The sequence below is a fragment of the Arvicola amphibius genome, chromosome 2 (assembly GCF_903992535.2).
Source record: "Arvicola amphibius chromosome 2, mArvAmp1.2, whole genome shotgun sequence".
Classification (NCBI taxonomy): Eukaryota; Metazoa; Chordata; class Mammalia; order Rodentia; family Cricetidae; genus Arvicola; species Arvicola amphibius.
The window spans coordinates 59,912,763-59,938,338 of record NC_052048.2 but is presented as its reverse complement, the minus strand read 5'-3'; the positions used below and the strand labels follow the sequence as shown (position 1 = coordinate 59,938,338).

Sequence of the window (25,576 nt, the reverse complement as noted above, 5' to 3'; positions counted from 1 at the left end):
GGTGTCCTCTTCTGGCCTTCAGGGATACACACAGACAGAATATTGTATGCATAATAAATAAATAATTTTAAAAAAAGATTTATTTATTTAGCTGAGTGGTAGTGGTAATCCCAACACTGCAGAAGCAGAGGCAGGTGGATCTTTGAGTTCCAGGTCAGCCTGGTCTATAGGGTTCTAGAACAGTCAGCCTACACAGAGAAATCCTGTCTCAAAAAAAGAAAAAGAAATGTAAAAATCTAATTTATAAAAGTGGGCAAGACAGCTCGATGGGTAAAGGTGCTAGCTTCTAACATAAGGTCTTGAGTTGGATCCTCCAGTCCTCACATGGTGAAAGAAAGCAGGCTGATGAAAGTTGTCCTCTGACCTCTACACACGTTCCATGGTGCCCTCCCCATCCCACATAACAAGCTAATTTTTAAAACAATTTATCATTTATGTTTATGTCTGTGTGCTTGCATAAGTTTATACACACCATGTGTATGTAAGGGTCCAAAAAGACAGGTGACAGGTCCCCCCAAACTAGAGTTAGAGGTGGTTATGAACTACCCTGGGAACCAAACCCAGGTCCTCTGCAAAGACAGCACTGACCCATTTTTCCGGGCCCCTAGATTTAACTTTTTTCTTCTTCTTGTTTTTGAGGCAGTGTTTCACTGTGTGGCTTTGGAGCTTGTCCTGGAACTCACTCAGTAGACCAGTCTGGCCTGAACTCACAGAGATCTTCCTGCCTCTACTTCCCCAAGCGCTGGGATTAAAGGTACGCCGCCACCACCACCACCGGCTGAATGAACATTTTTAAAAGCAAGTTAGTGGTGGGTGAGCTGAGTGGACGTTAACTGTCACCGTCACGAAATGATACCATCTTAGCTGATAACCACCACTCTGTGTTTGAGAGCCACCTCATCCTATATCCAGGGGTCAGAAAGACAATCGTGCCTCTTCCTCTCTTTCCTCATTCCTTTTGCTTCTTCTGCATCTTCTTTCTTTCTGAACTTATCTTAAAATATACAGCCCATACATAACATCACCCTAATTTTCCTTGTGTGTCACCAAAGCTAATCCAGAAAACAAGCCCCCAATAAGGGGAAAAGATGATCAAATACCAACCATGATAACCCATGTCAGCCAGCACAGCCCTGTTGGACTCACCTCCAACAAGGCCATTTATACAACACAGCTCCGCCATCCTCTGTGATGCTGCTCCACAGGCAAACTCTCCCCAGTCTCTAAACAGACCACATCCTTTCCATGAAAGCTTCTCCAATCCAAGGGTCCTTGTTCCCTCAGCCTGGGTTGGATCCCTGCCACTTACTATGACACTGGCCTCCCAGACACTCCCACTAGCCTCCGAACAGGAGGCCTGCGGCTCACATTGCTCAGGCTTAGAGACAGGTTTGTTCGGTAGCAAAGACTCAGCACAAAGTGGTGCTTTGGAGTCGGTCACTTAGGGTGTACACTGTGTACCCACGAAGGCCAGCATACAGCCATCCCCAGCTGGGAATACGAGCTAGTTGTATGCTTATGCCAGGTGGAGCCTTGGGATCTATACCATTCCTGGCACCACCACCCACTCTCCACAGTGCTCAGTGCCTTTCCTGACTGACACCATGTCATGTCACCTCAGCCTAGATACGCCACAGGACAAGGTCCAGGCACAGATGTTTCCTTTCTTATTAAAATATTTAATAAAAGTAGCTTTATCTGAAACAAGTTATAAAAGTTACAAACTTAGACTTCCTGTCCACAATGCAGGAGAGGGAGGGTGAAGCAGGTTCTCAGAGGGGACCATGGAAAGTAAAGCTGTAACCAGCACAAGGGGAAGGCTCTACTGCTGACAGTGGAGTTCCATTTCAGGGTAGACACACCATCTCAGCTTCCAGAGAAGATATGCCTTTGAATATGAACATGATTTGAATAAAAATCATGCTTTTTTTTAATGTTGGTTACTAATAATCCTTCTCTCTTCCCAAATCAGAGTACAAGGCAGAATAAATTTTCAGAGAGCGAGCTGATTTTACACACTCCAAAATAAAAATAAGTGGAGCCACATGGTGCAAAGGTACCTGTAAAAAGTGATGGTTAGTCTTCCGTATGCTGGCAGCTTACTGGGAAGTCGGGGGCAGGGCCTCACCAGCGGGCCAGCTCACATATCCAGGAAAGATTGAGAAGGCACAGGGCCTCCCAGCACTGGTCAGTCCAGCCACAGCCCAGGGTAGCTATGAGGATGGTAGGCCTAAGGCGCGTCACAAGCACACCCACCAGATCTCCCAGAGTCCAAGAAGGGCTTGGCTCATCCTAGTACCCCAGCAGCCGCTTGGCTTCTTCACTCTGTGCCTGCAGGGTCTCACTTGCGTATTTCTGGAGCAGTTCCATTTTCTTCCTCCGTACAAGCGCCTCCTCGATCTGTGAACACCCACAGTGAAGAAGTCAGCCCTCAGCAAGGCCTCCACCTTTGCCACAACCCAGGCAGGGAAGACCTGCAGGAGCATACATAGTCAAGAAGTCTGACTTTCACTGGACCTGTTTCAAGACTGTCTGCAAGAACCAGCTATTTCCCTCTGGGAACATTCAACCAAAGCTCACCTATCAGTCCCATTGAGTGGGCCCTGTACTTCACGGACCCCACAGTCCTCTGAGTACATGGTCAGGGCCAAAGGCTGCATATGGAGTGGAAGGACAAGAAACACCAGGAAGGTGAGCCTAGCTGGAGGAAGCTCAGCTGGGAGCAACACCCATCCTACCTCCTGCTGCGACGGCACTGGAACGTGAGCAATGAACTTCTGCTGACCATCCTCTCCCGCCTTCTCCTGGCTGCCTTCCTCATCAGACTGAAGGGGACAGACATACAACCCATGAGCAGGTCACAACGACATAAGCACTCACACTCTGCAGACAGTGTCACTCAGTTGGACCTGGTAGCACAAGCCTGTGTAACCCTACACTTGGGAAGCTGAGGCAATAGGCCTGCTTCAAGTTCCAGTCAGCCTGGGCTGCAGAGTGACCCTGTCTCCAAAATTAACAATAAAAAACACAAGCACTGTGGGCCCTGAGAGTAATTTTTTTGTTGTTTTTGGGGGTTTTTTGTTTGTTTGGTGGGTTGGTTTTTTGTTTTGTTTTGCTTTTTCAAGACAGGGTTTCTTTGTATAACAGCCCTGGCTGTCCTGGAACTTGCTCTGTAGACTAGGCTGACCTTAAACTCACAAAGATCCTCCTGCTTCTGCCTCTGCCTCTGCCTCCCGAGTGCAGGGATTAAAGGCATGCCCCACTACCACCCAGCTCCTGCTTCTTTCCCAGAGATGAACAAGCAAGTTCCATCAACTGCACAAGGAAAATCCACCTCATCTCAGAACAGCAAATCGGATGTGTTCTGACTGGTCACAGCAACCAGGCCACACTGGACACTTGTCTGGAGCCCAAAGGCTCTGCATGGGAGGTGTAGACCACAGCCCCCTCTCTGGTCACAAGCCTCTGAAGAAGCCCAGGGGCCTGTTTCCATCTGTGAAATGGGTGTGGAAGACTACAGAAGACTACTACAAACTAGTCACTTCTGTGACCAAGTGCTGATGTCCACATAAAGCTTGTGTGACCTCAACTGGGTTTATAAACTGTCCCATCTGTTCAAAGGAAGCTAACGAGAGCTCCCTTCACCCTTCCTGTCTGGAACCCTCCCTGTGCTCCATCCTGCAGGTGAGGGAGCTGGGCTCTGAGCCATGACCCAGCCTCCTCCCTGGTGCAGTCTATAGCTCAGAGAAGAGGACCCCACACCAGTACCTCCTCTTCTGTGACAGCATAGATGTTGATCTCCTCTTCCTCTTCCTCCTCCTCCTCCTTTTCTCCCCTTGCCAGCCGAGCCTCTCTCTCTGCTTTCCATTTTCCCACCAGCTCAGCTCTGACTGAAGACAAAGCAGAATAAAGAGTATTTAAAACATTCCACTGGGCTACGACAGCCCCTCTGGAAAAGGACATCTGACTGTGCCCTAAAGGGTGAAAATGGCTGCAAAGGACAGTCTGTCCTACAATGCCTCTAGCTTCAAGTGCGTGCAACGCGGTTTTTGTAATAATATCTCCAAATCCTTTCCAGTGACTGACAAGCACACATGAAAAAGGGTCCCACCCTCACCATGCACTCCCAAATTCCTTTGGGAACAGATATGGACACACATCTCAGGCTGGCATGGTATGCTTTGCAAGGAGGAAGCACTCACTGTACAGACACCACCTCCGTCTCCATCAGTAAACTGTCAGTGGTGCGAGACGCAGATCTAAAAGCTACTAATACAGGCATTATGAAACAAGCTCAGGAAAAGCTAGCTTATAAGGATCTAGACTGTGACCTGCCAGAAACAGGATCAGGACCAAGGAAGATCTGTGGCTTCACCTGCTGTTCTGAGCCTAGCAAGACCTGCCTGCCTCACCTGCCACCTAGATGTCAGCTCACTAACAGTCCACTGAAGACACAATAAAAGGCAGCTTTTGGGACCATGCACTAATTTAAACCATTTTCAAGGGAGAGAAGAGAAGCCAGGTGCCAGCTACATACAGTGACACGCCCACATATATACGGTGACACGTCCACAGCTATATACGGTGACATGCCCACAGCTATATACAGTGACACGCCCACAGCTATATACGGTGACACGGCCACAGATATCTACGGTGACACGCCCACAGATATCTACGGTGACACGCCCACAGCTATATACAGTGACACGCCCACAGCTATCTACAGTGATGTGCCCACAGACATACGTTTCTTTTCATACTCTTGTTCCAAAGGCACAATAACTCCATCATCTTCATCCAGGTAACCATAGTATTCAAAGTCAATCGCCTTCATGAGCTCAGCACGTGTCTTTCTGGGAGGAGGGAGGGCTACAAGAAATGGCAACAACTTAGCTGATTCCCATCAAGATCATCCTTGAGCCAAAACCTTTCTCCATACGGTGCTAGAGCCACACATGACACATGGCCACAGAAATGACACAAAGTCAGCATTTCTCTGTATCATGTATGGGATTACCTTCTCTAAAGCTAAATGACTCAAATTAAAGAAATCTACCCTTGGCTAAGGGTGTAAGCCAGTGATTAGAGCCTTGCTTCACATGCTGCAGGCCCTGGGTCAACCTCAACATTACAAAACCAGATAAATAACAAATAACAAGTAAATAAATGGAGTCTTCATGATTTAAATCCACGAACTGGGGACTTAGATCAGTGATGAGCTGTGCTAAACAAGCACAAGGTCCCAAGTTCAGTCTGAAGCACCTTCTAGCAACACTCTCAATACACAAGTCCAGAACAAAGCTTTTTAGGCAGAGACACACATCACAGAACTATTCATACAACAGTGAAAACACTAGGGATACGCTAACACCATGAGTACAGCATGGGCATCCAGAAACCACTTTAACGCTGTTTCACGCTGTGCTTGCTTTCTCTTTCTTTTTTTTTTTTTTATTGTTTTTTGTTTTGTTTTGTTTTTTTTAGAGACAGGGTTTCTCAACAAACAGCACTCTTTGGAGGCAGAGGAAAGCGATCTCTGAGTTCGAGGCCAGCCTGCTTTACAGAGTGAGTTCCATGACATCCAGGGTTACACAGAGAAATCGTTTCTCAAAACAAGTCTTCTAAATTATAAAAACTTGAAGCCGGGCAGTGGTGGCGTACACCTTTAATCCCAGCACTTAGGAGGCAGAGACAAGCAGATCTCCGTGAGCTTGAGGCCAGCCTGGTCTACAAAGTGAGTTCCAGGACAGGCTTCAAAACTACAGAGAAACCCTATCTTGAAAAAACGAGAGAGAGAGGAGAGAGAGAGAGAGGAGAGAAAGAGAGAGGGGAGAGAGAGATAGAGATAGAGATAGAGAGAGAGAGAGAGAGAGAGAGAGAGAGAGAGAGAGAACTTGAAAACTGGAAATAAAGGCCTACCAATACTACTAAAAGAATGGTTAAGTATGACTAATTCACACCACGGTGATCCTTTCATTTTTCTTTTGGTTCTAAAGATCAAACCCAGGGCCTCCGCATACATGCTCAGCAAGTGCTTCCCCATCAGCTTATGCCCGGGACGCACTTTAATTCTTCACAACCAACTATGCAGTCAGTAGCTGTTAAGTGATCCATCAAGGAGTGTCCCGGCAGGTAGGGGACAGCCGTGTTTGGCAGACCTCCATTCACTGCCCACAGCTGGAAATGGCAACTTTATCTGCCATTTCAGTTCATGTCCTATGACAGGGTGGTCATCACACTAGCTAAAGCAAAAGCACTGCCTTCCTCCTGACCACGGGACTAGTTTTAAAGTCCAATCATGTGAAAGAAAAGAGAAAACGTACACTCTTATTCAACTGGGACTGAATAATCTTTCACCTAGGCCTTGAGAAGATACTGGTTTCCAGGCATCTCTGCTGGAGACCTGCAATGGGTCAGCAAGGGGACTCTAAACTCTCTCTTTAGCTGGGTGATGGTGGCACATGCCTTTAATCCCAGCACCTGGGAGGCAGAAACAGGCAGATCTCCATGAGTTCGAGGCCAGCCTGGTCTACAGAGCAAGTTCCAGGACAGGCTCCAAAGCAAACCCTGTCTGGGGTGGCGGTGGGGAGGGGAGGGGTTGTCGGATGGACGGACACTCCTCTCTGTTTAATTATACTGAGTAAAAGTGACTTATGTACACCACTTCTTAGCCAGGCATGGTTGCCCAGGAGACTGAGACAGGCTGTCATCTGAGTCCTAGAGCTCACAAGTTTACGACATGCCTGGGTAACACTGAAGGGCTCTATGTCAACAACAAAACCTACAACAGAAATACAAATATACACTGAGGGCCAAAGACATAAATCATTGGTAGAGTGTTTCCCTAGCATGTACAATGCCTAGGATTCAATTAACACAGCAGAAAAATTAAATACATTTAGAAAAAAGTAAATGGCGCAATGACATGCCTGAGTAAGTAAAGGCTTGATGACACTCATGGTCAAGCAGAGAACGCCTGTAAGCTGTCCTCTGTAGCACACAATATTACGGCACACATGATCCCTCACACACACAAATACTCATACCGTAGAGAAATGTTAAAATTTCTACAATAAAGAAAGATGAAAAGCAAATGCAAAAAAAAAAAAAAAAATTAACAACAACAACAAAAAGAAACCCTACATGGTAACACAAGTCTGTAATTCCAAAACTCTGAAGGCAGGTTTAAGGGCAGATGGAAAAAAGTCATAAAAAAAAAAAAAAAAAAAAAAAAAAAAAGCTAGGCATCTATAATCCTAGCAGGTGGAGGCAGGAAGATCAGGAGTTTTTTAAAGTCTGGGTTACATGAGACCGCGATCGATCCAAATATATAAAATAAAATTAGGAATAAAATTTTAAAGCTTTTTTTTTGGGGGGGGGGGTGGTTTTTGTTTTTTTGAGACAGGGTTTCTCTGTAGCATTGGATCCTGTCTTGGAACTCACTCCATAGATCAGGCTGGCCTCGAGCTCACAGAGATCCGCCTGGCTCTGCCTCCTGAGCACTGGAATTAAAGGCATAGGCACCATCACCTGGCTCTAAAGCTATTTTTAAAAATCTGGATATAATAATTCCTACACTGCAAGTATATGGCATCCTTCTCTCATTCACTAGCAATAATTAAAGGCCAAGGCCTTCCCAAATATGAGCTACTTACGTTCCTTCTCAAATAGCTCTCTGACACCAGGCAAATCTTTTGCTGCCCCAAAGTACTTGTAGCCACGGTTTCCTGGGACTTCTTTACCTTCATGATCCAGCATTTTAGGGCCAACTTTCTTATTGGGGAAGAGAAAGGAAAAATGAATCTGATACATGAACCTACTTTCCTGTGTTTACAGATACATTGAGATAATAATGTCATACATGGAAAACACCCCACATGGAAAAATAATTGAGGACTGTTTTTAAAACCTCTTAAAAATTAACCTAGGGCTAGCGACATAGACCAGGAGTAGAGTGTTTGTCTATCATGCAAATAGCCTTGGTTCAGTTCCCAGACCACAAAAAAAAAAGTTAAAGAAACAAAAAAACACAGCCTGACATGGTAACACACCTCTAACTTCAGCACTGAGAGGGCAAAGGAAGGAGGCCTGATGACCCATGTTCAATTTCACAGGACCCACATGGTAGAAAAGACTTCTACAAATGTCCTCTGACCACCAAGTTCGCATTGTGGAATGTACATGCATGCACACGTGCACAAGTGCACACACGCACAAGCACCCACATAAATAAATGTAAATAAATAAGTGTCATGGGCTGGAGAGATGGCTCAGAGGTTAAGAGCCTTGCCTGCTCTTCCAAAGGTCCTGAGTTCAACTCCCAGCAACCACATGGTGGCTCACAACCATCTGTAATGGGGTCTAGTGCCCTCTTCTGGCCTACAGAAATACACACAGACAGAATATTGTATACATAATAAATAAATATTTAAAAAAAAAAAATAAGTGTCATTAAGAAACATTAAAAGCCAAAAGGAAATATCAACATGGATGTGAATATGGCTCAGCACAGTGCTTGCCTAGCCCCAATAAAGCTGGGTGTGGTGGTGCGTCCCTATAATCCCAGCACTTGAGAGCCTGAGACAGGAAGACTGCCAAAAATCCAAGGCTAAATTAGACTACATATACCCTGGCTACACAGTGAGATTTAGTCTCAAAAACTTAAAGCAAAAACAGAAAAAGAAAAAAACATACCAAGGAGCTTAGGGATATAGCTCAATCAGTAGAGGCCTTGCCTAGCTTGCACAAGGTCCTGGGGTCAATCCCAGCACCACACAAAACCAGGTGTGGTGTTATATGCCAGAAACCCCAGCACTCAGGAGGTTGAGGCAGGAAGGAGCAGTTCAAGGCTAACCTTGGTTACTGTGAGGCCAACCAGAAGTACATGATGCCCAGTCTCAAAAGAAAAACAAGCAAAAACAATAATAAATATCAAAATAAAAACAGAATGGAAATGTCAAAGAATATCACAGAATTTTCTCAGCATACTTTTGTATGCGGAGATTACAGTATAAAGTGTATATGCTGTGGCTAGAGAAATGGCTCAGACCTAAGAAACAGGTACTGCTCTTGCAGATCTGAGTTCAATCACCAGCACCCACATCAGGTAGCTCACAACTGCCTGAAACTCCAACTCCAGGGAGCTCAGATTCCTCTGACCTCCATGGGCACTAACACTCAACACTCGTGTCTTCATTCTCTCTCTCTCTCTCTCTCTCTCTCACACACACACACACACGCACACACGCAAAACTAAATCTAAATTTAAAATGAAGTGTATGCCAGGATTGGTAGTGCAAGACTTTAATCCCGGCAAAGGCAGATGGATATCTGTGAGCTCTAGGCCAGTCTTATCTACATAGTGAGTTCCAGTACAGCCAGAGCTATGCAACAGAGACCTTGTTCAAAAACATAAAGTGTGGGCGTGTGTCTTACCATAATCATGATACTAAGGGGGAAAAGCCCACAACAGGCAGGAATGTCTCTGGGGAGTACAATAAAAGAATGTAAGGTGGTCATGGCTATTTTAAACAGGTACTTTGCCCAGGCTAAGGCCTGAGCCATACAGTATTTCAGAATTATGCCACCATCCTTTCCACAGGTATCCTGTCAACAGGTAACAGCTGCTCTCCAACCCTCCAATACTATCAGTTGGCTCCCCTTGAGAACCTTGAATAGGCGCGGACTGAACCTAAAAGCAATGCACAGCTAGACACGCCCTTCAGCAAGGTCAGCAGTTTGTCTTGGGCACCACCGGTCTCCACGGTCAAGACCACCGAGCTCCTTGAGAACCAAGCTATAGCTTACTTACCCCATAGTCAGGACCACCCAGTTCCTTGATTCGGACCTCCCAGTGTCCTTTCTCCCTTAGCAGCTTGTTAATTTCATCATTCAGATCTCGAATTCGGAATTCCCCTAAACCAGCTAGAAAACAAAACTGCTAATATCAGTTCTTCAAGACAACACGCCCTAAAACGATGAATGTCAACATTCCCAATACATGCACTCAATGTTATAGCTTTACAACGGCTGGCAACACCATAACAGTCTACTACATAAAACTGCTCATTTAAATTGATAAGAGAGAGCTTGATGTGGTAGCACATACCTTTAATCCCAGCATTCAGGAGGCAGAGGCTGAGGCTGAGGCAGAGGCAGAGGCAGGCAGATTGCTGTGAGTTCTAGGTCAGCCTGGTATACACAGCAAGTTCCAACCTAACCAGGAATACACAGTAAAACCCTGTCTCAAAAACAAATAAATTTTAAAATAAGTTAAGGAAAGTCATCAACATGCAAATAAAGGAAGACCAAGACTATAAACAGAAATTCACAATAGTGTAGGATTAAAAAATTATTTTAAAAACTTCATTCTCAGTAGCAACCAAAAAAAAAAATGGAAATGGAAATGCTTCTGTACTATTTACACCACTACTAAAATGAAGCAGTTTAGGTGGTAGGCAACAGTTAGTCTCTCGGGCAAAGATTCGGCGAGTCTGGCTTAAGCACCAACGGCCAGCACCATACTACGCTGCTCCAGACCTTTCAGAAAAGCAGTGTGCTGCTATGGGACTTGGGGCAAAGATTATGGGCTTTACAGATCGCCTAGGGGTCCGCTGGAAAGGAAGCACACAAAGTGCCCGCTCAAGTGCTGACTGCGGTGGCTAAGGACTGGACACAGATGGGCACCCCAAAAAACAGGAGGACAGCTGGTGACCACACAGGTCGAGTCCCAGCGAGGTCTTCCTGAGGCAGAGGTGAATGGAAAGCTGCAAACAGACATGTGGAACACTGCAGGGAGGCGTGACCTCCATCTGTCTGTGCCGACAGCTGATGGATACGCCAATCAGCCATGCTGATGCGGATATGCCAATCAGCCATGCTGATGCGGATACGCCAATCAGCCCAAAGTCAGTCCACTTATGTTAGAAATGGCATGCTTCATCTTGGATAAGTCCATTAAAAAAGGAAGAAAAATTAAGGATCAAGAGACAGCTCCATAGTTAAAGACTATCTGCGGCTCTTGCAGAGGATCAGTTTGGCTCCCAGCATCCACACCAGGTGGCTCACAACTGCCTGTGACTCCAGCTGCAGAGGGAGTCACATAATTGAAAATAAAACCAATTAAAAAAAAGAAAAATTTCAGCCAGGCTGGTCTTGCACACCTTTAAACTCAGCACTCGACAGAAAGGGCACTCAAGAGAGAGAGACAGATATATCTTCATGAGTTCAGGCCAGGATGGTCTACAAAGAGTTTCAGGACTCCCAGGGTTGTTACACAGAGAAACCTTGTCTAGAAAACCTATCCCTCTCCCCCCAAAAATGTGCATAGCCATCACACTATTCTGGAGACTGAGGCAAAAGGAACAAAAAAGCTCACGGCTTGCCTGGACTAGAGTTCAAAAGTCAGCCTAAACAACTTAACAAGATCTTGTCTCAAAATAACTATAACTAATACCAAGTAGAGCAAATATGAAAATAAATTTACAAATTTCCATTCCCATATCATAGCCTCTTAAGCAACAAAAAGACCCATTACTCCCATTTTGAGGATGTGCAACCCTATAGTCAGAAAGAAACTCAAAGCAACCAGTCTTCCCAAGGCAAAGCTAATGCTTACCTTAAAGAAAAAGAAAAAAATATATATGCTTTAATACCTTCTTGCTGACATTTTGAAAATCTAACTAGAAGCTAGATATGGCTGAGTGGGAAGGGAAGGAGAAAGGATCTGGAAGGACTTGGGGAGTGGAAGAATACTAACAAAATACATTTAAATATGAAAAATGTTTTAAAAAAAACACAATATTTAATTAAAAAAATAAGTTAAGCAGAAGCCAAGTGGTGGTGGCACACATCTTTAATCCCAGTACTCAAGAGGCTGAAGCAGGTTGATCTGAGTTCTACGCCAGCCTGGTCTACAGAGTTCCAGGACAGCCAGGACTACACAGAGAAGCTCTGTTTTAAAAAACCAAAAGAAAAAAAAGTGAAGTGTAAAATTATCAGGTGCATTATTTCTATAAATGTCATCTAGGTCAAACTGACTGAGAATTTGTTCCTGTGTTCTGTTTTAGCCTCCTGTGTACTGTGTAGCTATGAAGACGGCCTTCAGCTCCGCCCACACTGGGACTGCAGGCCTGCACCACACTTGGGCCAGTGTTCGCATCTCAATGGCCCTGCTGATTCCCTACGAACTTGCCTTACTGGTCATTAGGAAAGGCGGGCTGAGGTCCCCATGTCTAACTGTGTATTCTAGAGCACTTTACAGGGTTAGCCATCTTACCATTTTGAATCTGAGCAACTTTTTTCGAGATCTCTCCAATGATCTGTGGGGAAACAAATAGCAAGAGGCACATTTTCATGGCGTCTGAACAGATCTGGGAGCACAGGAAAACTGTAATGCACAACTAACAAAAACACTGTGGGTGCGGCAGAGCCCAGCTTCACCTCACCACTGCCGAGGCAGAGGCGCGCAGGCCTCCGTGCTCTCAAGGCTGGCTTGGCCTATACAGTAAATCCCAGCCAGCGAGGACTACAATGTGAGACCGTGTCTCACAAATCAAAAACAGTACTGGGCAGTGCGAGGGCCCACATTAATCCCAAAGCTCGGAGGCAGAGACTGTGAGTTAGAGGCCAGCCTGGTCTATATAAAGATAGCCAGGAACACAAGAAGAGACCCAGTCCAAAACAAAAAAAAAAAAAAAAAAAATTAAATTCTGGTTACTAATCATCAAGACAAAAAGAAGCAAGTGAAAGCGTCTTCTTCTTCTGAGGTCAGGCTTACCCAGAACGTACCTGTCGTCTCCATTTCTCAGCTTTGGGCAACTCAGTACATTCAGAAGCAAGAAACGGTCTTCGTTCCTAAGGAGAATGAGAATATCACATATTGCCATTAAGCTCTGTGCACATGTAAGTAACATCCACAGATGATTCAGGCTTGAAACCTGACAAATCTAATGCTCTAAATACACTTGAAGTCACAGTGCTAGAGGATACTCAATTCCTACTCCTTACTCTACAATCTTTTCTTAGGAAACTATAGAATTAGGAAACACAATTACTAAAGGAACTATAGTTAAAATAAATGCATACAAGTATGTAATCTCTCCAGGCCCATCCTCTACCTTCTTATAGTCACTATTAGAGCTAGAATGATAAGGGAACCCAGACATCACTTTAGATTTTTAGATTCAGAAAGTAAAAGAGAAAGAGAGAGGGGGGAGGAATGCAGGGGCCATATAATCACGTGCCCCAGCAGAAGAGAGGAACACCAGAAGTTCAAGTATACAAACACTTCAGCAAGTACAGGCAGAACGGATAGAGTCTGAAGCCTGTCCAAGGAGTTCCAATACGCTGCCTCTTGACACATCCCAGAAAATGCAACTTCACTCACCTTGACTTTCCCCTCTTCCAGCTGAGCTTGACGAAATCTTGCCAGGGCGGTCCTGCCAGTGACACAAAAGACCCCGTTAGATTTCTCACCACTCAAGTTCCTGGATGGGACAGGTCTGCTCATGACCACATCTAAAGTCTAGTGCGAACAGCAAGAAAAAACCAGAGCAGCCAAGGGTTTTCAAGTCCCAAGGGATAGGCCTCCAACACTATGTATGCTCTGAGCACTCAGGTATCTAACAATACCACATGCACGGACTGGGGAAACTCTATCAGACTACAGTGATAAGCAACATACAGGAACATTAAAAGATTAATTAACATCATGGATGCCCTTGCTGTCATTCCCAACCTATCCACAGGTGGGGAAATGTTTATCCAGCATATGTTCTGGAAGATGTCAGAAAACATTAATGGGAAAAACAAACACAAACAAACACAGGAATACTATTTTAGCAAAAGGAAAGAAGAAACAGCTTCTAGAAAGACTCCCGCCAAAGGGATCACATAAAAGTTCTGTACTGGTCACCATATCTCAAAAATTTTCAGCCCCAAGTAAGTTGATACTCACATAGCCTTTTCTGCATTTCGGGCCTAGACAGAGACAAAGAAAGAAAACACTGAGTTTAGAATATCTGTTTTTTTTTTCTTGTGGTTGACTTTAAATGATTATTTTAAAGGGTTAAAAAAATTTTTTTCTTTCAAATTCCTGCTTGCCTGTAGGTGCACCATGCGTGAAAGTGGCCAAAGGAGAGACGGGAACGTCAGGTCCTCAGAACTAGAGTATAGGCAATTGTGAGCCACCTGATATGGATTCTGGGAACCAAACCTGGGTCTTCTACACGAACAGCTGTAACTGGCAGTTTCTCTCTCGCCTGCCAGTTCCCAATAAGCACTCTGAGGCTTAATTTTTACTCCTCCGTCAACTGCTAGCATTTCCCTCCATCTGTTTGGATTTCCCGCCTAGCTATATTCTGTCCTGCCATAGGCCAAAGCAGCTGCTTTATTAACCAATGGTAATAAAACAAATTCAAAGCACACAGAGGGGCATCCCACATCAAACAGTAAGTGCTTTTAACCACTAAGCCAACGCCTCAGCCCCTAGAATACCTTTTATCACTTCTAAAGTTTCCTATTTTTGTTATTCTTTAAGCTGTTTACTTTTTATGATCATACACGTGTGTAGAATGTACTGTGTTAATCCATTAACCTGAACCCCCTCCCACTCCTACTGGAATTACACATGCACCAAAATGCACAGCTGGCTGTCCCCTGCCAGTGAACTCAGAGGAAAGCACCAAGACTGGCTTCTGCAAAGCAATTTCTTCTTCTTTTTTTTTTAAAGGATTACTTTATTGCCACTAATCTCATAATCCTTTGGTTTTATATATAATGTATACAATATTCTGTGTGTATGCCTGCAGGCCAGAAGAGGGCAACAGACCTCTTTACAGATGGTTGTGAGTCACCATGTGGTTGCTGGGAATTGAACTCAGGACCTTTGGAGAGCAGGCAAGGCTATTAACCACTGAACCATCTCTCCAGCCCCCCTGCAAAGCAATTTCTATGCAAGTGCTGTCAGTGCGAAGTCAATATTCCTAAACCTCAGGGTCAGGAAGACAACACATTTTCTTCAGTTGGGTTGTAGACTACTTGCTAAATTTGGGACTTGGATTTTGCTACGAGCTCTTCCTCTCACTAACTCTGAGACATAGTCTCACTAAAACCTAGTTTCCGTTTGACCACACACAATGTCATGATGATGTCTTCAGATAAATGTGTGAAGCTAATCAGATACATCGTTGACAGAGGCGGCAAACTGAGCTTCATTTAACTTCAGATTCTCCTTTCCAACCACCTCTGGAAGCAACTTGGCAGGGGGTGGGTGAATAAATGAACATAGCAGCAGTGCAGGACACGCCCTCCTCCAGACACAGCCCCTTCAAGACCAGCTTTCTCTCCTTGTTAGGATTCTGTGCTAACAGTCTCTTGTGGCTTCCAAAACATCCTCTGTAATCACTCCATGGCATCATGTGCTTCCTAAATTTTTGTTTAACTATTTTTATTTAATAAGATTATGTATCTGTTTGTACCTACATATATATACAATAACATTTCCCCCAAAAAGTGTACTAATGGCTTTTTTTTTCTATTTGGTATTGTAAAACACCCCAGACTGACAAGACCTATATATTTGAATAAATGCCCATATTTTGTATATATATTACATGGTTATGCATAAACTTAGACCTGTTTCATAAACATACTTTGGAATGTGCATATGGGTAAATATCTACCAAAATGGGCTGGTTTTGTGGCTAAGATTATACAGAACTCAACACTAGACCTCAAAGATACCAACAAAACTCAGAGGTGTTAAAGCAACGCCATACGCTTTTAAGGGGACTTATACTTTTAATACACGTAGAAAAATATATAGATTCTTTTGTATGTGTATGAAGGTTCACCATGTGAGTGTAGTGCGCACTAATTTCAGAAGTGGGTATTGGATCCCCTAAAACTGAAGTTACAGATGATTGTGAACCACCTTGTCGGTGCTGGAAACTTAAGTGAAGTAAGTTGTTATCTTTCCAGCCGCCATAGGGTCTTCACTTTGAAAATACTACAGTAACCACGCCTCTCTGTGCCAATTCTCGCAGTGATCTCATATTTATTTACATATTAGACACTACTTGAGCGAATGAAACCGAGGGTCACAACCTCTTAACACTTCAGCCCAGGTCAGTCATTCATTCACTCCGTCTCGGGCATTAAGCAAGCAAAATTGTTAAGACCTTGCCCTTGAGAAAATTTTATCTGTGAAAACTGAGAACACCTTGGCGAATCCACCGCTCGTTCAGTCCTATCAATAATGTGCTTCATCCGGACTGAACCGCCAGAATGTAATTCAGCTCCCCAACTCAGTTTTCCCCTGCAATTTCTAACACCCACGCAGGCAGGGAAAAGAACCCCTGACTAGGCCTGGGACCCCGAGGCCGCCCACTGACCCGGGCTCTCGCGCCCAGGCGCCCGACGCCCTCCCCACAGCACTCACCATGGTGCCGGCGGGGGCGCCCAGGCGCCGCGCCGCAGAAGAGCGAACAGCGTGCCTTGCAGTCCGGGACCAGCCGGGCCGGCGCGGGAACGGAAAACTCTAGTAGCCAACGGGTTGCTCTCTTTCTGTCGGAAGAATAACGGAAAGGACCGGAAGTTAAGGACCGGAAGCGGATAAAAGAGCGGAGGAGGGGCGGGAGACGCAGCCACGCTCTGTGGGCCGCTTTCCGTCGACGTTTGTCCAGTGCGTCGTCTCGCGCAACGTGGGCGGGACTACGCTTGCGCCGCGGCAATGAGGCTGTCAGCGTTTGAGTTTGTTGTGTTTGTTAGCAGCGGTCAGAGAGTTTGCCTGTTTCTGTCCTTCCTATCCTTCTAGAACAGCACTTGACCATTTTGAAGATGACTCCTCTACCTCTCTAGATGCACTAAGTGTCCACAGCCTCTCGGGGTCCAGCAGCAGTACTGTCGCCTGCGTGGACCCGGGTCCCTGACACGCTGGCTGGGGAGCCAGTGGAGCAAACCTGCCTTCCTGGGGGCTTCTTCACGGCTGCCTGTCATTCGCTTGGAGCTGAACAGTGCCTGAGACCACGAATCCTCCTCCTTCCTCCTCCTTTTCGGAAACATGTATAGTTATTATACATTACTAAAAGTACCTGTTCCCAAGAAACTGACAGGGTGAATGTGATCGTGAAAGAAAGGCCTTTCTCCACACATTCCCAGAAGTCAAAGACCACCGTTTTAAATACAAATTTAAGGCTAGGCTTGCTAGCCCATGCCTTTAATCCTAGCATTCAGGTTTTTGTAAGAGGGAGGACAGGCTGGTCGATATAGAGAGTTCCAGGCCTGCCAGGGGTGCATAGTGAGACCCTGCCTCAGAAACTAAAGAGAAGGGCACCTTTGATTCCACCACTCAGAAGACCGTCGGTCCACAACTACATAAACAATGACTCAAAAAATAAACAAAACAAAGTAATGAGGAGAAAATAAAATACAGAGGTAAGGTCCAGAGAAGAAAGGACTACCTGGAGTACTTGGGGGTTGGAGAGTACATGAGACACTTGCCAGAGATTTGGGCGCTAGAAACGGTGGTGGGCTCTCCCATTGAGTTGGTATTAAGAACACTCATATCACAGTTCAGGCAAGAATATTAACCATCACGCATATAAGGCCAAATTAGAGACTTTTATTAGCCAGCAGCTGATGCAGGCTCCTGTCCCAAAGCACTCTCTGCACCAAAGCTCAGGAATACAGCATTTATGATGGTAAAAACAACAATAGCATCACCGTAAGGTGTAGTGTGGGGTAACCTGCTAGCATTTGTTTGGGCTATACATTCAGCCGTCGTTTTGGTTATACATCTGGGCCATGATCAGCCCGCTATATTGACTTTCCCTGCTCCTGGTCATTCTACCATTAGACGCAACCATTGGTACACAGATTCTCAAGGAAAGCGGTGCACTAGGAGGCGTTCAGGATCAAACAGGATGGGACAGATACTTGAGTATCTATGTAAGTGGGCAGTTGGCCACCCGGCTAGAACCTGTCTTCCCACTTCTTGCAATTAGGTATGCAGATATCACCAAATAATGGCTTTGGGCCAGGAGCCCCCAAATTTTTTCCTTACCCATTTGTATATGCATAACTAAAGCACCATGACATTTTATATTTAGAGATTTGTGGAGTTCGTTTGGCTTTTTCTGTTCAACTGTCCATAAGGAGGGGAAAACTATGGAAGTAGAGGTAGCTGGCATTTTCCTTTGGGCAGCCAACCAGCTCCGAAATAAAGACACGGATTTTTATTAAGTATAAAATGTTCTGCCTTAGTTTAGGCTTGTTTGTTTTTTGTTTTTTTTTTGTTGTTGTTTGTTTGGAGACAGGGTTTCTCTGTAGCTTTGGACCCTGTCCTGGAACTAGCTCTTGTAGACCAGGCTGGCCTCCAATTCACAAAGATCCACCTGCCTCTGCCTCCCGAGTGCTGGGATTAAAGGCTTGTGCCACCACCACCCGGCTCCAGTTGCTTTTATAACTTAATTTTAACCTGTTTCTTATTCATCTACATTTTGCCATGAGACTCTTTGCCTTTCTTTCATTCTGTGTGTCCTACTTTCTGCTTTCTCCGTGTCTGTTGAGCTGGCCCCTGGCATCTCCCTGTCATCTTCTTTTCTTTGAGTCTAAATTCCTCCTCCTTACTCTCCCTCCCTAGAAGTTGCACCTATACCTCCGCCCTCGTAATTGGCTCTTCAGCTTTTTACTAGACCAATCAGGTGCCTTTGTCAGGCAAGGGAAAACAGCAACACACTTTTACATAATTAAATAATTATTCAGAAACATAAACAAATGCCACATAGTTAAACATTTCACAACAAATGGAGTCACAGAGGTGTTCATCACTCTACTTCCATGAAATGAATGATTACTACATATTTAAAAAAGAAAGCCTTGACCTTTTCCCTTTTCTTCCCCTTTCCCTTTTCTGAGAGGTGACCTTAATTACAAACAGCAAACTTGAAATGAGAAATGAAAGTCTCATGAGCAGTACAGAGTCCACTGCCAGGCCTAGAGCCTCTCTCTCGCTCTCTCTGTAAAATTAGAAATGTCTTGAAACCATTGCATTTGATGTGTTGTACCCATTGTTATATATTTATTCCAAACAAGAATGGGCAGTCTTTACACGAAGACGAGAGGGGGGGAGGGGAAGTGTCCCACCGTTCTGCTGGCCTGGCCATATGTAGATCAAGTTAGCCTCAAATGCACAGATTAACCTGAATCCACAGTAGTTGGATTAAAGACATATGTCCCCAAACCTGGCTTCAAAAAGACTTGCTTTTGTTTTCATCCAGGCTCTCAAGTAGCCCAGGTTGGCCTGAAGCTATCATTATAGCTGAGGGTGAACTTGAACTCTGATCTTCCTGCCTCTGATTCCCAGGACTACAGGTGTGCAACCACTACCTCTGGATTGTTGTTTTTTTTGTTTTTTGTTTTGACAAGGTCTTCCTCGAACTCTATGCTACTACTGTCTCAGTCTCCCAAGTGCAGGAACTGCCATGTACAGCACCACACCAGTTCACAGTTCAAATAAATGTGCCTGCTTGTCATTGTATGCTGAAAGTCACGATAGGAGAACTGCATTCTAAAAACAGTCCTCCGGCCTCCACATTCACACCCATACATATAAAACAAATGAATAAAAAAAAGAGTAAAATGTTTAAGAAGAATCCTGATTTGGGACAACTCAATCTATTCTTGCCAATTCAATCCATTCAAGCCTTTCTTTGTCACCTACACCAGAAGTATGGTAGGAAACTTAGTAGATTGAATTGACTGGAAGAATACTTCCAAGTTTCACCCCTTCTATGAGAATCAAATATTGTTCTTTCCGCTTTCCAGAATTTATTGAAGGTACAAAGGACAACAAAAACATCCAAACACAGCCCTTAAAGATGCCCACACCCTTATCCCCTGGACCTAATTTGGTTTTTTTATGTTCTTTTTGTTTTCGTTTTTTTGTTGTTGTTGTTGTTGTTTTGTTTTGTTTTGGCTTTTCAAGGCAGGATTTCTGTCCTGGAACTCATTCTGTAGACCAGGCTGGCTTCGAACTCACAGAGATCTGCCTGCCTCTGCCTCCCAAGTGCTGGGATTAAAGGTGTGCACCAACACCGCCTGGCAGAACCTGAAAATTGTTACCTTACAAACCAAGAGATTTTATAGGTGTAACTAAGGAACTCAAAAATGGGCGCCACCCCATGTTCTCTAGTGGTTTCCATGGAATCAGAAGGGCCCTCATAACAGGGAAGCCAAGGTTCAGTGGAGACTTGTCATCTTGTGAGTAAAGGGGAGCTGACATGGCAAAAGCCAAAAATGTGGACAGCAGCTAGCAGAAGGCAAGGGTGTAACTCAGTGATGGAGTACCTATCAAGCATGCACAAGGCCCTGGGTTCAATACCCAGCACCACACACACATTTCTTCTCTAGAGCCATTAGAGGGAAAGCAACCCTGCCTATACTCATTCATGAGACCCATTTCCCACCTTTCCAACACAGCATGTGTAGACTTTTAAGTTTTTTGTTGTGTTTTGAGACAGGTCTGGGGTAGTCCAGGATGGCCTGAAATATTTGTAGCCAAGGATGGCCTTGAACTCCCCTAGTGCTGCTGGGATTACAGGCATACACCACCATGCCTTTTTTTTTTTCACCCCCGAGACAAGGTTTCTCTGTAGCTTTGGTGCTTGTCCTGGAACTCACTCTATAGCCCAGGCTGGCCTCGAATTCACACAGATCTGCCTACCTCTGCCTCCTGAGTGCAAGGATCAAAGGTATGCGCCACCACCGCCCAGCCACCACCATGCCTTCTATACATTACTGCTTATTTCACAACTATTTCAGTCCAAGACATTTCTGTCATTGTTAACCTGATTTTAAAACTTAGTTAAGGGACTGGAGAGATGTCTCAGCAGTGACTAAGAACACTGGTTACTCTTCCACATAAGGTTTGGAGCTACCTGTCACAGGTCAAAGGTGAAACTTCCAAATACTAGGTTTTTCTTTAAATTCCTGAATTTTAACTTCTGACTTCCACTTTGCTGACAGACACTATTCGGGAAGCACATGCAAACTGTAAGCTGCAGAGTTCTAGACTTGCTGAAAGCTGAGGTGACTGCTGTCCCTTCACCTGGATCAGCTAACCAGATCCATCTGATAAATATCCCATTGCCTAGTCATTGACTAGCCTTTCAACTTTCCTGGGCCCTGACAACCAATGCCCCAGTTTCAGCTGGAAGTAATTAAAGAAGAGAGTACGCCATCCCTGCTCCCCTTAACAGGCTGGAAATGCTGAGACAAAAGAAAATTCCCTGACTTAGGGGACAAAATTGCTATCTATGCCCATCGATATATCATAAAAATGGGCTCAGGTTTATCAACAGGCATGTTCATTAACAAATAGGTCTACAATACTATACAATACAGCATCCTTTATACAGAACAAAGATATTATCCCTCTCAGGGTATTTGACCCTTATGCTGCTGACAATTACTGTTGGCTCTTACAACATTGATACAATAAATAATTCCTGTTTGGGTACCATTAAGCTAATGGTTATGAGATCTAAATGTAAATTGGTACCCATCAAAGAGTCAAGGATTTGACCCAAGATACAAGATACAACTAAGGAATGTTATGCCTTAAATTAACCTCTAAGTTCCATCTACCCAAGGACCAGGTAACTTCCTGGAATGCTGGAAGTTGTAGTTCTTGAAAATAATGAAGCCTCATGGAAAAGTACAGTGGCCTATGGGTTTTGAACATACAAGCCCCAACAACTTGTGCCTCAGGTCAACTCACCCTGTAATGTTTCTATGGAGTGGTCCTGACCAAATTTCACCTTGGTAAGTATATAAAGTTCTAATTAAAAGCTTGCTTTAATTCCCACTTCCCACCAAAAGACTGCTCTTTCAAAGGACCTGAATTCTGTGTTCAGCTCCTAGCACCTACATGGCTCCAGTTCCTGATTCAATGGCCTCTTCTGACATCCGTGGGCACCAGGCACACGCATGGTGTACAGACATACAAGTAGGCAAACACCAATGCACATATAAAGAAAATTTAACATAATGGACTGGAGAGATTGCTCAGCAGTTACGAGTATGTGCTACTCTTCCAGAAAACCTCCAAGTTCAGCTTCTAGTATGAATGCTGGGCAGTTTCCAACCACCTCTAAGTCCAGCACCATGGTATCCAACATGCTCTTGTGGCCTCAGCAGCTATACATAAGGTAATCACTCATAGACATATAGAAAGGAAAAATCTTTGCTGGACATGGTAGCACATTATCAGCACTCAGGAAGCAGGGTCAAGCAGCCGGTGTTCTCAACTGCGGAACCATCTCTCTAGCCCGTGTATCTAATTTTGTAATGAAGTACTATACAAAATATTTAATATATCCCTAAATAGGATTTTCCCTAAATCAGCCAGAAATATCTAGTACTGAACATCAAGCTCTAATGAATTCTTGACCAGAAGAGTTCCCCCAAAAGCTCCGGTGATCACATGTGGCTGACTTGTAAGAGGGTACATCAATATGCCTCATTCATAAATCTTTTCTTATTGAGCCAATTAGTATAAACATAGACTGAAAGATTGAAGTACTATACCATGGACCTTACCATCAAATAGTTATTTTACTAATTATGGGCAAGAACTTTGTAGTTGGGCCAATTCTTTAAGACATGGAAAATAACAAAAACCTGAAATCACAGCAATTAAGAGAATTAGCACTGTAGCTACTCTGAAACTCCTATTCCGACAGTAATACCTGTCTGTAGTCATCTAACCTAGTAGTTTTCAATCTGGTGGCATATTAGAACCATCTGGAAACCTGTAAAGTATTAATGGCTCAAAACCTACTCTTGAACGTTTTAATCCAAATGTTTGAATTTCCAACTTCAATAAAGTGGTTCATACTAGCAACTAGATAGGATCTTTGCTTTGAACTCATATAGGCACAGCACTTGGAAGACTGGGCTGATTTGTAAACGAGTATTTATGAGTAACAGCAGTTGGGACTTCTATATGCACACTGTTCACCTGACTGATACTATGACACTGCAAAAGCAATGTATTCAAAATGATATAGAAAATCATATACTTGTAATTTAAAAACCATAGAAATTTAGACCTACCAATCTAACCAACCACTGTCAAATACTGGAAAACTAGAAACAGAAGTCATATAGCTACTTTCTTATTGAAAAACATTCCCTCCTAAAGGGAGGCTCCTAGAACTCAAAGAAACAAGGCTTAAAAACTCAGCAAGTTACAATCTTCTCAAGACCTCTTGTTTCCCAACACTATAAAAATTGCTGGAGTAGACACCCACACCAGGCTACCTGTTAAGTTGTACAGGGAGCTACTTGATGTGTTTGTCTTAACACATGCTAGGGTGGACTTTTCAGTGATGCAGAAGCTGTTGAGCCACCTAAGTGCCTGTAATAAACCCATAGTTCACCAAGCTAGACTTATGTGCAATTATTTCTTTTGACTTGTCCCTGGTGCCATACCCAGCATGAAGCTCTCTCCCTAAGAAGTCACTAACACATGCATTTAGCTCTTCTCAGCACAACAGGTTTTACTTCTAATACTTTAACCAACATTGCAAACAGATCATGGTCAATGTTTCCCAAACCGAAATTTACAGCATATTTTTGTGGGTTTTTGTTTGTTTGTTTGAGTTTGTGTAACAGCCTTGGAACTCCCTATAGACTAGACTGGCCTCAGAGATCCCACTACCTCTGCCTCCTGAGTGCTGGGTTTAAAGGCATGCACCATTACCTTGGCTGCATGAGTAACTCTCTTATCTGGTGTTTGAGATCACAAAATACTTTGGTCTTTGAAATGTATGAACATACTACCTAAGGGTATGGATCACAAGTCTAATTATGACATTGAATTGGTTCATAGACCCCCTTATACACACCCACCACGGTGATTTTATACTTTTCTAGTACCACAGCATTTTATGCAATTTTTCACTCTGAAACAGTGGGCACTCAACTTTTAACCTCAAATTTCTGATGTTCACCTTGTAGCCAAATGCTCAAACAACCTATTATACTGTTCAAAGATCTCTTGCAATGCTGCACTATACATCAGAAAATGAAGTGTTTTGTGCTTTGTATGGAACCAATTGTTATGAACTCCCATCACTGCAACCAATAAAGCATGTAGGTGGGATCAGTGGGACAATTTACGGTGACCAACTCTCTTATCTGATTAATCTCAGATCAGAAGCCTTTCCTCCCTGAGCCATCTCACCTTTTTCATTTCCCATCTTTTCATCTTTAAGACACGGCCTTTCAATGTAGGCCAAGCTAACCATAAACTTCTGCCTCCCAAATGCTGGGGTAGGCAGTCATCAGGCTGTGTAGCATGTACATACAAACACCAGTGTGTGCCCAGTGCCAAACCAGCCAAGAGTGCATTAGGATCCTCTGCAACTGGAATTAGAGGTGACTGACATGTCATGTTGGTGCTGGAACCAGAACCCCAAATGCTGGTTAGTTAGTCCTTGAAGAACAAGTGCTGTTAAACAGCTTAGTGGCCTCCTCTTCTCCTTTTTTGAATAAGTTTTACTATGTAGCTCTGGTTGTTCCTGAAACTGGGATCAAGATAGCCTCAAACTCATCTCACCTCCTCTGCTTCCTGAGTTCTGTAATTAAATGCACACAGCACACATCCAGACTGTTTTAAAGGTGGGTGTTTTGCCTGAACGATGTACATGTACAGTGTCTTTGGAGGACAGAAGGGCATCAGATTCCCTGGAACCTAGTGTTACATATGGTTGTGAGATACCATGAGAGTGCTGGGAAACAAACGAGGTCCTCTGGGAGTGCAGTCTGTGCTCTTATCTGTGGAGTAACCTCTTCCACCACCCTCCCCCACATAGTTCTTAAGGGTATTTATTCCTCAGAGGGAAAGAACTTTTAAAAGTATTGTAAGAATGCACAGCCCAATCAACATTTTCTAAAATCCTTTCCTAGAGCAAGATGCAGGCTGTTGGTGGACTGTAATAGGAAGCACACAAGAGGCAGAGGCAAGTGGATCTCGAGTTCAGGGCAAGGCTGGTCTACAAACCAAGTTTCAGGACAGCCAGAGCTGTTATACAGAGAATCCCTGACTTGAAGACCCCTTCCCCCACACACACCCAAAAAGCAAGCCAATATACTTGTAATTTTCATTATTTGTAAAGGTCAAAGAACCAAAACCTACATTCTGGTATGTACTGGAAATTTAGATCAGAGGCTGAAAAGAAACCACATCCATGCCCCAAGTTGTGTGAGGTCCTCCAAGACATTGTGAAAGCCAGTTCTCTATTCCCACCTTTACATGAGATCCATGTTAAGATTATTCAGGAACAATTATCCACAAAGCCTACTTCCACCCTCCGGCGCCAGGATTCAACTGTGCTTACTAGTGTTTAAAAGCAGTTCATTACTTATGCTGCTTTCTACCTTCAAAAACAATTTTACTAGGGCATTTAATATGCTTGGCTACTTACACACACCACTTGTTCAGAAAAAAAACAAGATTTAGTGTAAAACTGGGCAAATATATGTCACAGGCACAGCACAGCTGAGA

The 25,576-nt window shown here is 44.1% G+C and overlaps 1 protein-coding gene across 1 annotated transcript; it reads right to left on the bottom strand.

Annotated features, from left to right (window-relative positions):
- Positions 1-1,658: 1,658 nt before the first annotated feature.
- Positions 1,659-16,614, bottom strand: LOC119808368 (pre-mRNA-splicing factor ISY1 homolog). The gene is made up of 11 exons (XM_038320829.1): positions 16,445-16,614; positions 13,961-13,983; positions 13,391-13,442; positions 12,793-12,858; positions 12,281-12,323; positions 9,815-9,927; positions 7,659-7,776; positions 4,750-4,872; positions 3,769-3,890; positions 2,739-2,825; positions 1,659-2,400 (listed from the first exon to the last, which is right to left on the bottom strand). The coding sequence occupies exons 1-11, from the start codon at positions 16,445-16,447 to the stop codon at positions 2,293-2,295; spliced, it is 858 nt and encodes a 285-aa protein (XP_038176757.1). The 5' UTR covers positions 16,448-16,614; the 3' UTR covers positions 1,659-2,292.
- Positions 16,615-25,576: the final 8,962 nt, after the last annotated feature.